Source organism: Pleurodeles waltl, chromosome 10 (genome assembly GCF_031143425.1).
Source record: "Pleurodeles waltl isolate 20211129_DDA chromosome 10, aPleWal1.hap1.20221129, whole genome shotgun sequence".
Classification (NCBI taxonomy): domain Eukaryota; kingdom Metazoa; phylum Chordata; class Amphibia; order Caudata; family Salamandridae; genus Pleurodeles; species Pleurodeles waltl.
The window spans coordinates 725846229-725863296 of record NC_090449.1 but is presented as its reverse complement, the minus strand read 5'-3'; the positions used below and the strand labels follow the sequence as shown (position 1 = coordinate 725863296).

Below are 17068 nucleotides of genomic sequence, written 5' to 3'. Positions count from 1 at the left end.
GTGTGCTAGTGGGGATAAAAAGACTAAGTCGACATGGCACTCCCCTCAGGGTGCCATGCCAACCTCACACTGCCTATGAAGTATAGATAAGTCACCCCTCTAGCAGGCCTTACAGCCCTAAGGCAGGGTGCACTATACCATAGGTGAGGGCTTAAGTGCATGAGCACTATGCCCCTACAGTGTCTAAGCAAAACCTTAGACATTGTAAGTGCAGGGTAGCCATAAGAGTATATGGTCTGGGAGTTTGTCATGCACGAACTCCACAGCACCATAATGGCTACACTGAAAACTGTGAAGTTTGGTATCAAACTTCTCAGCACAATAAATGCACACTGATGCCAGTGTACATTTTATTGTATCATACACCCCAGAGGGCACCTTAGAGGTGCCCCCTGAAACCTTAACCAACTACCCGTGTAGGCTGACTGGTTTTAGCAGCCTGCCACACTCCAGACATGTTGCTGGCCACATGGGGAGAGTGCCTTTGTCACTCTGTGGCTAGTAACAAAGCCTGTACTGGGTGGAGGTGCTTCACACCTCCCCCTGCAGGAACTGTAACACCTGGCGTGAAGCCTCAAAGGCTCACCCCCTTTGTTACAGCACCCCAGGGCACTCCAGCTAGTGGAGTTGCCCGCCCCCTCCGGCCACGGCCCCACTTTTGGCAGCAAGGCCGGAGGAAATAATGGGAACAACAAGGAGGGGTCACTGGCCAGTCAGGACAGCCCCTAAGGTGTCCTGAGCTGAGGTGACTCTAACTTTTAGAAATCCTCCATCTTGCAGATGGAGGATTCCCCCAATAGGATTAGGGATGTGCCCCCCTCCCCTCAGGGAGGAGGCACAAAGAGGGTGTACCCACCCTCAGGGCTAGTAGCCATTGGCTACTAACCCCCAGACCTAAACACGCCCTTAAATGTAGTATTTAAGGGCTCCCCAGAACGTAGGAACTTAGATTCCTGCAACCTAAGAAGAAGACGACTGCTGAGCTGAAAAACCCTGCAGAGAAGACGGAGACACCAACTGCTTTGGCCCCAGCTCTACCGGCCTGTCTCCCCACTTCTAAAGACACTGCTCCAGCGACGCTTTCCACAGGGACCAGCGACCTCTGAAGCCTCAGAGGACTGCCCTGCGTCTAGAAGGACCAAGAACTCCTGAGGACAGCGGCTCTGTTCACCAAAGACTGCAACTTTGCAACAAAGAAGCAACTTTGAAACAACACGCGTTTCCTGCCGGAAGCGTGAGACTTGGCACTCTGCACCCGACGCCCCCGGCTGGACTTGTGGAGAAGTCACTTCAGGGAGGACTCCCCGGCAACTGCGAGACCGTGAGTAGCCAGAGTTCACCCCCCTGAGCCCCCACAGCGACGCCTGCAGAGGGAATCCTGAGGCTCCCCCTGACCGCGACTGCCTGCTTCAAAGACCCGACACCTGGTAAAGGCACTGCATCTGCAGCCCCCACGACCTGAAGGATCCGACCTCCAGTGCAGGAGCGACCCCCAGGTGGCCCTCTCCCTTGCCCAGGTGGTGGCTACCCCGAGGAGCCCCCCCCCCCCTTGCCTTCATCGCTGAAGAGACCCCTTGGTCTCCCATTGATTTCTATTACAAACCCGACGCTTGTTTACACACTGCACCCGGCCACCCCCGTGCCGCTGAGGGTGTACTTTCTGTGTGGACTTGTGTCCCCCCTGGTGCCCTACAAAACCGCTCTGGTCTGCCCTCCGAAGACACGGGTACTTACCTGCTGGCAGACTGGAACCGGGGCACCCCCTTCTCCATTGAAGCCTATGCGTTTTGGGCACCACTTTGACCTCTGCACCTGACACGCCCTGAGCTGCTGGTGTGGTAACTTTGGGGTTGCTCTGAACCCCCAACGGTGGGCTACCTTGGACCCAAACTTGAACCCCGTAGGTGGTTTACTTACCTGCAAAAACTAACAAACACTTACCTCCCCCAGGAACTGTTGAAAATTGCACTAGTTTTAAAATAGCTGTATGTCATTTATGTGAAAACTGTATATGCTATTTTGCTAATTCAAAGTTCCTAAAGTACCTACCTGAAATACCTTTCATTTGAAGTATTACTTGTAAATCTTGAACCTGTGGTTCTTAAAATAAACTAAGAAAATATATTTTTCTATACAAAAACCTATTGGCCTGGAATTGTCTCTGAGTGTGTGTTCCTCATTTATTGCCTGTATGTGTACAACAAATGCTTAACACTACTCCTTTGATAAGCCTACTGCTCGACCACACTACCACAAAATAGAGCATTAGAATTATCTCTTTTTGCCACTATCTTACCTCTAAGGGGAACCCTTGGACTCTGTGCATACTATTCCTTACTTTGAAATAGTACATACAGAGCCAACTTCCTAAAGGAAGGCAATGATGGGGTAAAGTGGAAGGGGGCTGGTACCTGGACTCGGACAACAGAGGTTATGGAAAAGGTGGAGGGGGCAGCAAGCTAACTGTTAAGGGCAGGCGGGAAGCACAATGGCAGAACAACTGCCACACAGGGCTGTATTGGACAGCAAGGAGGGGGGCAGGAGCAGCAAGCTTGGTTGGGGGCAGAACAATGCCAGGCCCTGTGTTCAACACCCCCCTCACCCACCTTTGTGTATTACGATGGGTATCTTACTAAATGTTTAATAAAAAAAAATAAAAAAACTCACTGAAAAAAAAAACCACAAAGGCTACAGGGACGTTATAGTTAGGATACTGAATACAAAATAAACCCTAAGGAATTCACTAAAAGAAAAACAAAAGTTACAGGGACATTATAGTTAGGTTCAGATTTTGCATGCAGAAAAGCAAAGAAATTCAACCGTCATAGTTAGAGTTATTTCAAGTAACTATAACTCATGTCCTAAGGTAACTAGAGCTCTCACACATCTCCCAGATGTCACCTTCCTAATGAACCCACGCGAGTAGACAGATGGGTCATCTGTATCCCACATGGTTCCGCTAACTCACAGTGACCACATGTTAAAACAGATTGATGGCTTTTGTCTTGGCAGAATAAACCAACTCCCAGACAGCACACAGGATGGCATCGCGGCCATGAACCCCCAGGGAATGGGGAAATAATGGGAAAACACAGGTAAGGGTGTTTGGTGGAAAAGTAGGCTAACTGTGACACACAATCTTGGAATGGCTAACTTTAACAGAATGCGGATAAAAGCAGTTAGTGCTTGACTGAACAGTGACATTGATTCGAAACAGGAAATGGGAATTACCAATCAGTCCTAACGAAAGCCAGAGACACTGTATGTGCACAAGGAAAAGTTGAAACATGCTGACATACTATGAGGGTATGGGGTAGTAACCCTCCAGTTAATTCCCCCAAGTTAATTCATTCATGTTTTAATCATACCAATGGCACTCAAAATAGAGGGAAATTGAGGTGACTACTAGGTATCTTTAATACTTATATTCTACTCTCCTTTGACTACTCCAGGGCTGAATCCACTATTCTGCCAGAGGCGAGAGTCGTCAAGAGTCATGTCCATCAGGGATGCATGGACATCCCTGGATAAGCCCGTAGATCTCATCCAGGTGTGGTGCTGAAGTGACACATTGGGGTCCATTGCTTGACCTAAGCAGTCGTCCATGCCCAAATCAGAAAATATGACAAATTTCGCAACATCATGACCATGCTGATTAGCTTTAAGGTCGTCTGGAATAGATGGTTAAACTTGCACCACTGTGTGCCATAGGGCATGTGAGAAGCAGCCTAGAAGACAGCTGGCATTCACTGACCTCCAAGTAAGGCTGATAGAGGAGAAAATCCAGTTGCTAAATAATTCTATCCATCTTGATTTACCTATCACGCAGAGTGAAAGGGAAGGTGTTGGGATTGACTTTATGTGTGGAAGTCTCTACTACCAAACTGTCATCGGATGCTGTGTAAGAATGACTGGGTTGCCGGTGCATGACCATGACAAGCAATCTGGTTATTAACAAGTCGATCTGAAAAGGGCTCTGCCCAAGTGCCAAGAAGGTTATAAAAAAAAAAAAAAAGGTTTCATTAAATGACAGCAGCAGAGGCTCTGACGGAGCCTGACCTGGCTGAAGTATCTCTGTTAAAACATTAGCTTTCACCTCAACAGTGAGCAGCTCTAGGTCTACGACATCTGCCGACTTTTGCATCACAAGTTCAAAGGAGACGCTTTCCTCCATAGCAGGACCAGGGAGAGACAAAGCTAGTATATGGAGAAATAGCCAGATCAGTAGCATCTTGGAGCTGTTCACAGCAGTTTTCCTCATATTGTGGGATACAGTTATCTCCTTCATCATAATTGACACTGCCCAAGTCAGTATCCAAAAGACTGCACAGCGTCTGGGTCCCGCCGTGTGGCAAAATCAGAAAAATTGCTTTTTGGTTGCAAGCCAGTCAGAGCCTGTCATTGCCTCAGTCAAGTTTGTGGGGGATGTTGCTCAGAGTTGGATAGCATAATACGCTGAATATCCTCCTCCAGAATCGGTGGAGTAGATGGAAAGGGAACAAGCACAGTAGGTGGTGCTAAACCAAAGTCGGCACAGTTGGTGAACCCGATGTAGGTGCAAGGGGCATAGACAGCACTGAGAGCAGAACCACTTGTGGAATTTTCAGTGAAGGTCTCTGTGGCTCCTTGGGGGCCAAAGGTGCGACAGAGAGAACTGATAAAGTGCCAAAAATGAATTGCTTTGGCCTCTACTTGCAGTAACATCACAGACAGACCCAGAAAGTTGGGCGGTCAGGACTAGACTCAATCTGCTCAGATTGTGATCAGAAGCGAGATGTGGTGTCCGCTCACCCTCTCTCAAGTCCAAAGTGCGAGGAATGCCAGATTCTTGCTTCGACTTCCAATGATTTTTCTTGAACTTACCTGAAAACTTCAACCACGACAAAGAACAGCTTAAGGAACGACTTCAGCTGTTGGACCCTCCCTATCTAATTCGACTGGTCATGGTGCTGAGTTTTCTGAAGATTGGCAATTTAAAGTATGACCTCATGGTCCCGTAAGGCTTTAGGATTCATCTGGCCACATTCATCACAGGCTCTGGAATTGTGTTCCAACCCCAGGCATCAAAGATTTTCTTTTGTGAGGGTCCGTCGCAGATATCGGTTTGCAACGATCAATATACAATTTGAACCCTGTTGTCTTGGGGGTTGACGTTTTCCATCTCACACTGGTGAATTTTGGAAAAAAAACAATTGGTCTTGAAAACTAGAGAAAAGCTCTGATCCACATTTGTAAAAGCAGAAACAAACACGCATATGAAACACACATATCCGGCTCCATTCATCGTTTCTTCTGCAGAACAACTTCGGTGCAGATCTGCACTGCACCACCTTATAGCACATAGAAGTACTGCTTGAAAGATTCTGGACCAGGTCTGATGCCTGGGCAAATGTTCACAAGGTGAGGAATCCACACAGTTAGATGTATCCATCAGAAACATTCATTTGTTTGAGCGAGCTAATCATTTGTTCCACGAAGCACACCGAACTAAACACAAATAGGTTTATCCTATGAAGACACGCGCAGAAAGAGAGGCAAGCGAACAAAAAATGATTAATTTATTCTCTAAAACACACAATTCACCTAAGGTTGACAATGCAGTTCAATTTTTAATGAGGTATGCATTTTTTTAAATATATTTTTAGTCTCTGATATCCATATATCACATTATGAGAAATGTTATTTGGCTAAAGTCCAAGGACATATAGCTCAAATCGTAAGACCTCCACTGGATTTTTGAAGATCATTGCTAATGAACTATGGACTGATTTTCCATCTACACAAATATCAGGACCTTGATCAAAAATATAATTTTAAAAATAACTATCATCAGAAAATTCCCCAAGCATATGTTTTAAGATGCACAGGACAAGTGGAAAGGTGTAATAAAGATTTGAACTGCAAAACAATCTGCATACCCCAGATGGATCCCAACATAATCTAAGGACTAACCTTTGATAAATTTAAATTAAACTTCACTTCAGAAATTCCGAAAACAGGTTTTATACACTACACTTCACACTGGACTTACGTATACACCGGACTGGTTCGTTAGATTCTAAACATTACAGTTCTTCCAGGACAAAAAAAAAAAAAACATGAATACCCAACTTAAATGCTTACGTTAAAACACACACAGCTATGAGAGCAGAAAGCAATTTATATTGCAGCTCCATACCTACCATTACAAAATATATTTAATGTTACAAAATTGTAAAATGAAAATACGTTTTTAAATAAAATGGTACATTTAATTATATTTTGCTAATCTAAGTTACCTTGTTTTTTATTATTACTTACGCTGTAAGTGAATGAGCTGCTTTGGCATCTTAAATTCCCCAGGGTATATAGACTCATAGTAGGCAATATTACTTTCTGCCTCTGGGACTGGAATAACCATATTATCCCTCTTCTCTCCATATACCTGCTGTGCTGAAATAGCTCGCTGGAGATGATGCTCCTAACAAGAAAAGGGAAAAATATGCATATTAGAAAACTGCATGTGTAAAAATAACTATTTTTAATAGACCGACCTTAAGTAGTAGTGCACCAAAAATCATCATGAAAACAGCTGAGTTTATACCTCTAGGACTCTAGTTAGGTTTGAGTAATGCAAAATGGAATACAACAATTGCATCTGAGTAGACAATTTAAAATTTAGAAATACTGCAGGAAACATTTGGTTTTTTTCAGACCCCTGACAGGCACGGAAGGAAACAATAGCGCTGATCTATAAATAACACAACTTCATGATGAATGAGTGAAACCCCCACTGAATCATCATTGGAATCAGGGGACCCCCGCCTGAGTCATTACTGGAAGCTGGGGACCTAATGTGTCAATATTTGTTAATATTTTCTAGGCTCTCGCGGGCCCCCTGAGAAGGCATCGCGGACCCCCAGGGGTCCCCGGACCACAGGTTGGGAACCACTGGTTTAGAGGCCCTAGTGGCAAGCATTGGCAAATCCAATAGATTTTGCCTATGTGAGGTATTACCTTTATCATGATTTTACCTCGGTTATACAGCAGCACGGCTGAAAGTTAAAAAAAAAAAAAAAAAAAAAAAAACACCACGGCCAGTGCTATCCCTTTGAAATATGTTAATTTTTTTAATTGGGAGGCAGGGCACAGCAGAGAGGAAGAGTAAGGCAATACAGAATGCATAGGGAAACTGAAGCATTATAACTTGGCCAGCAGTGTCCGCGTTATAGCGCTTTATTTGGTTATGGAGGGGGATGAGGAGCCAAAAATGGACAACTGAGGGAGAAAGAAGTCAGGGCAACATGGACAATGAAAGGAGGGGGCGGTGCAAGCGAACACATACTGAGGGAGGAAGGGTGGTGACAAGGAACAGATAGAGGGTGAGATCAAGCCAACACGAACAATGGAAGGAAGGAGGGTGGGGACAAGCAGACTGGGTAAGACATGTGGAAGAAGTAGACAAGGAAGACAATTTTTTTTTTTTTTTAAAGACGCAAGCCGATAGAGTGCTTAAATCCAAGGAAAATAGTAGCACTTAAAAAAATGAGCAATGGAACGACACAAGTAATACATCCATGCTCCAAGCGAGAACAAAGACAGGAAATAGAAGGAAGCTTACAGCAGCTGACAAATAAGCTAATAAGAATGCCAAAGAAGTCAACCAATGGTAAGCAATTAGTGGTCTCTATGCCTACTGATTAAAAAACAAAAGGTCTTGAAGGCACAGTGCATGCAGGATCTTCGTGAAACCTAAAAAAAAAAAAAACACAGAGTGCTGTCCTCACAACCTGTAGATCACAACTTAAACTGGTCGCTTCACAGAGAACAGCAGCTGGCCCCAGATAAGAAGAAATGCAGTTCTGTGGTAGGATATATAGCTCTCTTTCTAGCTTAGATTTTTTAAAGTTGTGGCAACTCATGTTTTGTATGGTCCAGATCAAAAACAAATGCCACTAGAATGTCAATGCTTCTAGCAGTTTAAAAACAGAAAAATAAAAAATAAAGAAACTGCAGTTTATGCAGTTAAAAGGTCATACTCACACACGGACTTTAAAATTGTTGCAATCCAAAGCTGTTTCTACTATTTATTACACAAGGTTACTCAGTTTAAGCATGCACATCAGTTACATTAAAATTTTAAAGATGTTGCCTAAATTTGACGAATACTTTCCAAGGGTGAGCATGTAGTCTTTGATTTCATATACATTAATTCCAAATGACCATCTCTAGTGAATTCCTGGATAGCTTGATAATGCAGGCAGGTTAGCATATTTGGATATACGTGTCATGAAGACAGGCCAGGCTGGCAAAATTAGCTATCCTGTCATTTTCAGTGGTAGTTCTCTTTTCAATTGCACAAAATGCCCAAACATGTCTGAGAACAGTATGGGCATGATCTGGTGCTTTCTGTTTCTGTGCCACTGTGTTAGGACAGCCAGCAACAGATAACAGCTTACCTTAAAGTGGGTTCAAATTGGGGCATGGCCTAACAAGACTTCTAAGAAGACATCCTTTACTTGACCTCAAGTGCCCTTGTCCCGATCCAAAATACAATGCTGAAAACCACACTAAGGAGGACCAGATTTGGAAAACAAACGTGCTTATACAAAGTTAGCGCAGAGTGGTCAGGGAGGTCAGTAGCAATCGGAACATGCCCCCCCCCCCCCTTACCTTCACTGCTATGACTGGCAATCCCACACAATGTGGAGTGACAGTGACGTCTGAATGGAAAGTGCTGCCAAGAAAACGTCATACCATTGAACAAGATGCTCCGAGTCTGCTTGCACTGCAGTGTTGCTAAGTGTGCTCCAGAGTGAGATTTACAGATATGCTTGGTCAGTTGGTTCTAGTGATGAGTGGAGGTGAGCAACCGGTGGAATCGAGGAAAGACAAGAGGTGTGTGGAGATGAGAGTGGTAGCAATGCTCAACGGAGGGCAGAAAGGTGAAAAACTTAGTCAAGGTCATCTGAGAACTCTCCTAACTTTGCCTGAAAGTGCATGTTCCATGTAGCACAAACAGCTGGAAGACCATGTTAAATCCCGCATGAAATTGCAGAAGGAGGTAAGCTGGATGAATGAGTTGAATGTTGTAACAGAGTGGAGGACAAGATGTGAAGCAGGGCTGCATCGTGCAACACCTGACTGAAGACTTAAGAAGAATAACCAATACTATAGAGGATACCCAATAGCGTGAGATGAGATATAACGGGACAAGGGAAGCTTAAGTAATGTACTGTCATTAGCAATAAAAAGGAGCAGATGCAGGCCTAAAAATGGGTGCACTACAGCAAAGCAGTGACATAAGCCAGCAGTTACTGCAGCCAGTTCGAGAAAGGGGAGAAAGGACAAGTGGAAAGCTGTCAGGAGTCAATGCAGCCGGATGAACAACAGCTGCCGGCGTCAAGGAGAGACCACCCCCTTGGCTGCCCAGGCTAGGGGTGCAGCGGCAGCCGCAAATCTCAAAAGGAGGAGTGAGGGAATAAAAACATTTAAAAATAAACTTACCTGGGACCGCCGTCTCCCGATGCCTCACTCCTGTTCCCTCAAAGTGGTGTTCAAGCACTCCCTGGGACACCGCCAGAGGCTCCCCAGCAATCCTGGTGCTGCTTTCATGCTAAACCTAGCATGAAAGCAGCGTCAAGATTGGTCTGAGCGGCTCAGACTGCCACTCAGACACAGCCCTGGGGTCTATGCAGTTTTTCCAGCCTGGCTGTTCAACACAGCTGGGCTGGAGAATCCTAAGTGCACATGTATGTCTGGCTGTTCTTCCCCCCTCTCATGGTCCAACCCAACCCCTCCTTGCACTGCTGGCTGAGCCAGCAGCAGAAACTAAAAACGATAATGAACTATTGTTTTATTTTTCTGCTGCTGGCTCAGCCAGGGGGACAACACTCCTTCGCTACAGTGAAGGAGCCGTCCCTGTAGGGGTGCCTTAAAAACAAAAGGATGCATCACAGGAGCCAGGGAATCAGGGTTACTAAGGGAGATTATTGGAGGGATGGTGCAAAACAGGCACATATAGCACCAGTATAGGTATGGGAGGGCCACGCAGTGTGATACCTACTGAAGACACCACAAAACACAAGGGGAGAACATTTTCATGAAGTCCTCACAGAGCAATAAGATAGTATAAAATATTGCACCTCATGGTGAAGATGAAGCTTGGCAGTACAGTGGGCTTGAATGCAGATAAATATTAGACCAAAAAATCACCTAAAGACATTAGAGTGGCTCTACATAATTCAAAACTGGTTCTAGATTGTATTGAGTCTGTCACAGATCAGCACTCACAGTGGGTTGAACAAAGCACTATAGATTAAGAAACCACAGAAGGAAGGTACTTCTTAAAAGGGAGCATGTTCACCTAGGGGCTGTTTCTCCAATAAGAACTTAAGTAATGAAGTTGCAAACATGACTGAAGAACCTGCAGCATACTAGATTTGTATAACAGAATTAGTAAATGCTGAGATATATTGCATGACATTCACCAATACACCAGTACTGAAATGAGTGTTAAGACAGTGTGACTAAGTGAGATAAGCTTATGTGAATGGATGAACAGTATATTGTTAAGTAGATCAATCACATTATTTGACGATAAGAGAAATACGAGAAATGTACAACATAGAGGGGGAGGACGCAGTACATTCGGTTGGATTTAGAGCAAGTTAAACCAATGCAATTAGGATTTGAGCTGAGGTGGTGACAGTTGCTGCATTTTATAGAGGCTTCGGGATAGAATGGGATGAGATGCCTACTCTTATTTTGCGACCTAGGGGTGCCCAGCCCAAAGAGCTGAGCTGATCTTCACTGGGTTGCACATGGTCCTCTGCTACCTTACTAACTTATAGAGATATTTCCTATTTAAGGTGTGGCCCCCCCTGTCAATAGCTCGTTACAATCCTAAAATTGAATATGTCAACAATCAAGTAAGTAAAGTTGAAACCACATGGGTCAAATTTCAAGTGAGTAAAGTTCAAAGGAATGCAATCAAAATAAGCTTTTTTCACATTGATCAAATATAAAGTCTAATTCAGTCCAGAGTTTAATAGGTCACAATTTCAAGTTTATAGCATCAACCAAGAATATAACTCCGAGCCGAGCCAACACGTGTTTCGTCCAAGGGAAATTCTTCTAGTCCCCGACGACTTCTTCAGGGCTCTTATAACTATCGAATCCAAAAACTTCAAGCCACTTCCAAAGGTAGATAATGTAACAAATATGATGGTGCGTACTCGCAACACGGCATCCAGTGGCATTCAGACGCCGCAAGGAATCGCATGTCTTTTGTTAGAGATAGAGCTTGCACAACAATGGCGTTTAAACATTGAAGATACAACAACTTATGGAATTATTTGTACTCTTATTCTCGATATAGAATCATCATATTTGTTACATTATCTACCTTTGGAAGTGGCTTGAAGTTTTTGGATTCGATAGTTATAAGAGCCCTGAAGAAGTCGTCGGGGACTAGAAGAATTTCCCTTGGACGAAACACGTGTTGGCTCGGCTCGGAGTTATATTCTTGGTTGATGCTATAAACTTGAAATTGTGACCTATTAAACTCTGGACTGAATTAGACTTTATATTTGATCAATGTGAAAAAAGCTTATTTTGATTGCATTCCTTTGAACTTTACTCACTTGAAATTTGACCCATGTGGTTTCAACTTTACTTACTTGATTGTTGACATATTCAATTTTAGGATTGTAACGAGCTATTGACAGGGGGGGCCACACCTTAAATAGGAAATTTGTTGTGGGGTTCTTTGAACCCTTGAGGGATGGGTGTTTTCCCTTGTGTAGGCAACCCCTAGTGATCTAATTGGCCTAGTAGTATTCCTGAGCGCCATTAATCCCCGAAAATTACACCCCATTTGCTTTTATAACTTATAGAGATAGGCTGCACTTTATGACACAGGAGGGCAGTAACCAAAGTTCACGGGTAAGTTCTAAGATTTTCTCATGGCCAAAGGGGCCTGTCAAAGGGTGGAAAAGGTCTGGGAAGTTGCAGTTCTATAAAGAGCAGTTGAAAATGTGGTGAGCGATGAATGATAATAGTGAAAAATACAAAGCAGCGGAAATCTGCATGTGTACTGAAGGCATGTATAAATTCCCTGAGAGGCTAAGTAAGAAAAAGTAATTAAACAAGTAGCAGAGTGTAGATGGGTGGTATATGGAAACCTGGTAAAACAAAATGCCGGGGACCTCAATAGCTATCCAAACATAAACATAAATTCTTGCATGAAAATATATGGAATAGAAATTACAATACTACAAGACAAACACTAATCACAGGACAGGATAAAGAAAATGCATGAAAACTGAGGAGACATGTATGCCAAAGCTTATTCTAGTTCTGCAGGGAAGTACTAACTTGGGTAGTTGTGGTTAGTTATCCCACTTAAGATGAGAGATTAAAGCCGATTCCAAGGGGAGGTATCCGCCTGTGTATGGTAGCTAGAAGGGTAAGACACAAATAGCTAATTCATATGCGCCAAAGTGGAATTATTATAATTTTTTTTGAATGAGTGGGAGGTTGTGATGCTATAGGTAGATACCGGGCTAGTGTTGGCTTCTGACATGAACTGTGTCGTTCAACGGCTACTGGGATTGATGCCTACCCAAAGTTGCACCTAAAGCGTGTATGGTTACCTCCCTGATTAAAAAAATATGGAAAAGTCACAGTGATAGATGTGTGGCAAACACAGCATCCAATAGACGTTGTTCCCGTTATTCGTCTATGTGTAGTACTTTCAGAAGACTTGATTATGCAGTGGTTCGGATGGAGCATTACAAGAAATTTAGGGAAGTAATGTAACTTGCTCGATACCTACTGGATCACTCCACAATAGTTCTTACAAATGTTAGGATGCCAGGTAAAACTAGGATCCCATTAAGACAAGCACTGATAAAGCCACTGACAGATGGATGAGGGACACTATGGTTCAATACTTGGACACAACTACAGCAAAACTACAAGTACAGCGAAAGAATGGGATGAAGTTATGGTCCATACATGGGGGAAAATGTAGGAGTAACATTTACACTACAAAGCTGCAATGCTAACAAAAACTAAAGAGCTATAGCTAAATTGGAGAGCTTGAACTCCACCCTGAAACAATACCAGATATTTGTGACACTGAAGAGAAATACGGGCGACACTTGTGGGTGAACTGGACAGGTTCACCACTATTACTTATAGGGATCAACTCTATATAGAAGGTGATGAAACTGGCAAACTATTGGCATGTTTAACGAGACGGGGAATACCCCATGCCCCATAATGCATTTGAAAGACAAAGCAAGGAGAACAAATATTTCTTACCTGTAGGTGTAGTTTTGCAGCTTGAAGAATTTTCTGGACTAGCATGCTGTGCATTACTCCGCCAACTAGTGGTTGGGTATGGAATTTCTCCAGTTTTCTTCTAGTTTACTAGTCATATTTCTGATTTTTGGCTAATGCTGGGCAATGATGGGACCTCCATTTGGAGCTTCCTGTGACATTGTACGCCCTCCCCTTAAGCTTTTATCCTTGGTCGCCATCTTCAGATTATTTCATTCTGTCACTGGGTCTAAAGGCTTGGCTGATGGCTGTCCTCCCACTGAACCTCCTACCCTTGGTTACTATCTTACGCTATTTTTTTCTTCTTCTCTTCTCTTTTTGCATCTTCTTGGTGGAGGTGGGTGGTTTGCTTGTGAATACAGAAAAATCTTCAAGCTGCAAAACTACACCTACTTGTTAGAAACTATTTGCTGAGCAGCATTAATCTTTTCTGAATTTACATGCTGTACCTCAATTCTGTAGCAGTTTTCTTAGTTTAGCAGTGGTTGGGTTGAAGATAGACAAATTTGTAAACTGATGCTTTAACTCTTTTTATCCCTCTTGAGCTTCCTTGTTCATTTGAATGTCTATGCGGTAGTGTCTTGCTAACGTGAGTAGAGATTACCACATTACTGCCATACAAAAACTCTTGTGAAGGTGCATTTGCTAGAAAGGCAATGATTACCCCTTTTTTCCCTAGTTGAGTGTACCTTAAGGGTTGCATTTAGTTTTTCCCCTGCACTTGTGTGGCACGGTTATACATTTGACTGGCAACCAGTTCTCTGATTTTACTAATTCTTACAGATAAATAAAGACAGAAAACAATCAATTTCTTGCCTCCATTTATTTTTAAAAGTGGAAAAATACAGAAAGGAAAATGTTACTTACGAGAAGACACCTTCTCGTGGCATTTAGTGCTGTAGATTCACATGCTCTGCATAAGCTCGCCATCTAGTGTTGGGCCCGGAGTGGTACAACTTGTTTTTCTTCAAAGAATCTTTTCAAGTCACGGGATCAAGTGACTTCTCCATTGGGTAATAGTGTGCATGGGAGTCAAGTCCTTTGTTAGATTATTTTTTCCTCACAGCCGGGAGAGTAAAATAGTGTTTAAAGAGTGAGAGAAAAAAATGTTCATGCAGTGTAATTACGTATGTGCAATATTTACATGTAAAATTAATTGCAATGGCCGCAGGCATTCAAGGAGGAGGAAGGGCGCATGTGAATCTACAGAACTACATGCCAGAAACAGATGTCTATTGGTAAGTAACATTTTCTGTTCTATTACATGTGTAGCTGTAGATATGCATGCTCTGCATAGACTGTAAAGCAGTCCCTCCATAATGTGGTGGCTAACGTGCAGGAGTTGCAATTATTTGAAAAAGGGTTTTTAAGTACTGCTTGGCCAACACTAGCTTATTGGCGTGTGAATACCTCTATATAATAGTGCTTGGTAAAGGTATGTGGTGTAGACCATGTAGCTGCTTTACAAATATCTGCTATAGGTATGTTTCCTATAAATGCCATTGAAGCAACCTTCTTTCTAGTGGAGTGTTCTCTTTGTGTGACCGGTAACTGACGCTTTGCCATTGCAAGTTTGAATGCATTTAACTATCCACCTAGCTATACCTGTTTTTGATATAGGGTTTCCTTTGGGGTGTATTGAAAAAGCCACAAAAACTTGTTTAGATTTCCTGAATTGTTTGGGTCTATCTATGTAATACATCAGGGTTCTTTAAACATCAAAGGTATGTAAGAGCCCTCTCCACCACAGAATCTGGTTGGGAAAAAGAAAACTCGTAGTTCCAATTGGTTGGGTAATGTATTATTGTGAAACAATCTTTGGGAGAAATTTAGGGTTAATTTTGAGAACAATTTTATCTTTGTGAATTTGGAAGAATGGCTCTTCCAATGTTAAAGCCTGGAGCTCACTGACACTACTAAGAGAAGCGATGGCGACAAGAAAAGCTTCTTTCCGTGATAGGAATTTTAAGGGGCATGCATGTAGTGGCTCAAAAGGGGGACCCAAGAGCCGTGTGAGAACAAATGTAAGTTTCTAAGAGGGTGCCAAAGGGACCTTTCGGTGGAATGACTCTTAAGTACTTCCATAAATGCTTTCATAACTGGAACCTTAAATAAAGAAGAATACTGTCTGCTTTGAAGCTATGCAGCTACAGCTGCTAAATGAAGTCTAATACATGTAGATGCTAAATTAGATTTTTGTAAATGCAGCAGGTAACGGATAATTTCTTGAACCACTGGACTGAGAGAATCAATGTTTTTTATTTGGCAACAGCAGACAAAGTGTTTCCACTTGGTGGCATAACACTGTCTTGTTGTAGGTCTATGTGCCTCTGAGAATAACCACACACGCTTGGGGTAGATGTAAGTATCCAAATTCTATGACCTCAGAAGCCACAATTAGTGACTTGAGGTCTGGATGTTGTATTTGCCCTGGATTTTGTGTTAGAATGTCCAGCCTGCTGGGGAGCTTTTGGTGTGGGACTAATGGCTCTCGCGCCCATGTGGGTGCTATAAGTATCATGGTGAGTGATGATTGTCTTTGTTTCCCAGCTAGAACCTGAATGAGTGGGAGAGACGGAAAAGTATATATCACTGACCAGCTCATCAATGGAGCATTGCCTTTGGACTGAGCGTGAGGGTACCTTGATGCAAAGTTTTGGCATTTTGAGCTGTGGCGAAGAAGTCTATTTGAGGTGTTCCCCATTTTTGGAAGTACTAATGAAGGACTTAAGGGTGCAGTTCCCATTCGTGGACTTGTTGCAGCATCCTTCTGAGCAGATCTGAAATCTGATTGTCCGTTCCTGGGAGATGCTGTGCTACTATTTGAATGTGTTAATGAATTACCCAATTCCATATCATTTGTGTCAAATGCTCCAGCAGGGATGAACATGTCCCCCTCTGTTTTTGAAGATAGTACATGACAGTAATTCTCTCGCTCCGTACTAGCACTACTTTGTGTTGCAAGTGTGGAAGGAACACCTTCATTGCTAGGAAGACTGCTTAAAGTTCCAAGTAGTTGATGTGTAAGGACTTGTGAGCAATATCCGCAAGACCTTGGACTGTGAGGTTGTGGAGATGAGCTCCCCAACCTGTGTGTGATGCATCTGTGGTGAGAATGATCTGAGGTACAGGGTGTAGAAAGGGCCGCCCTTTCACAAGATTGGTGGTGTTCCATCATTCCAGGAAGTGTTGAGTTTGGTGGTCCAACAACCCTAGAATCTCCAATTGTCCATGTGCCTGAGACTACTGACTTGAGAGACACTGCTGAAGGAGACACATGTAAATTCTGGCATAAGGTACGAGGTCAATACAGGATGTCATCATGCCTAGGAGGCACATAAATGTTTTCACGGTTATAGGAAGTTGGCTCTCTATATACTATATCAAAATGAGATCTAGTGTGCACAGCGTCCAGGGGTTTGCCAAGAGGCAATAATAACTAATACTAATGTTCTATTTGTGTTAGTGTGGTCGAGCAGTAAATGAGAACACACACTCAAAGACTTAACTCCAGGCCAATAGTTTTTGTTTGGTTTTTTAATAGAAAAATATCCTTTTGTTAATTTATTCCTAGACCACAAGATTCATTTAGCGGGTACTTAGAACTTTGAATGGAATCAACAAGGTACACAATTTTCTTTAAAATGGCAAAAAGCTATTTTAAAAGTGGGCAGTGCAATTTACAACAGTTCCTGGGGGAGGTAAGTACAGTACAGTTTTTGAGGTAAGTAACAAACTTACG

General features: G+C 43.0%; 1 protein-coding gene across 3 annotated transcripts in view; it reads right to left on the bottom strand.

Annotated features, from left to right (window-relative positions):
- Positions 1 to 17068, bottom strand: part of EPC1 (enhancer of polycomb homolog 1) — a 1031213-nt gene that overhangs the window by 798894 nt on the left and 215251 nt on the right. For all 3 annotated transcript variants that reach the window (XM_069211249.1, XM_069211248.1, XM_069211247.1), the window contains exon 2: positions 6301 to 6460. In XM_069211249.1, coding sequence (XP_069067350.1) covers positions 6301 to 6400 — 100 coding nt within the window. In that variant the 5' untranslated portion in view covers positions 6401 to 6460. The remainder of the gene's footprint in view (positions 1 to 6300; positions 6461 to 17068) is intronic.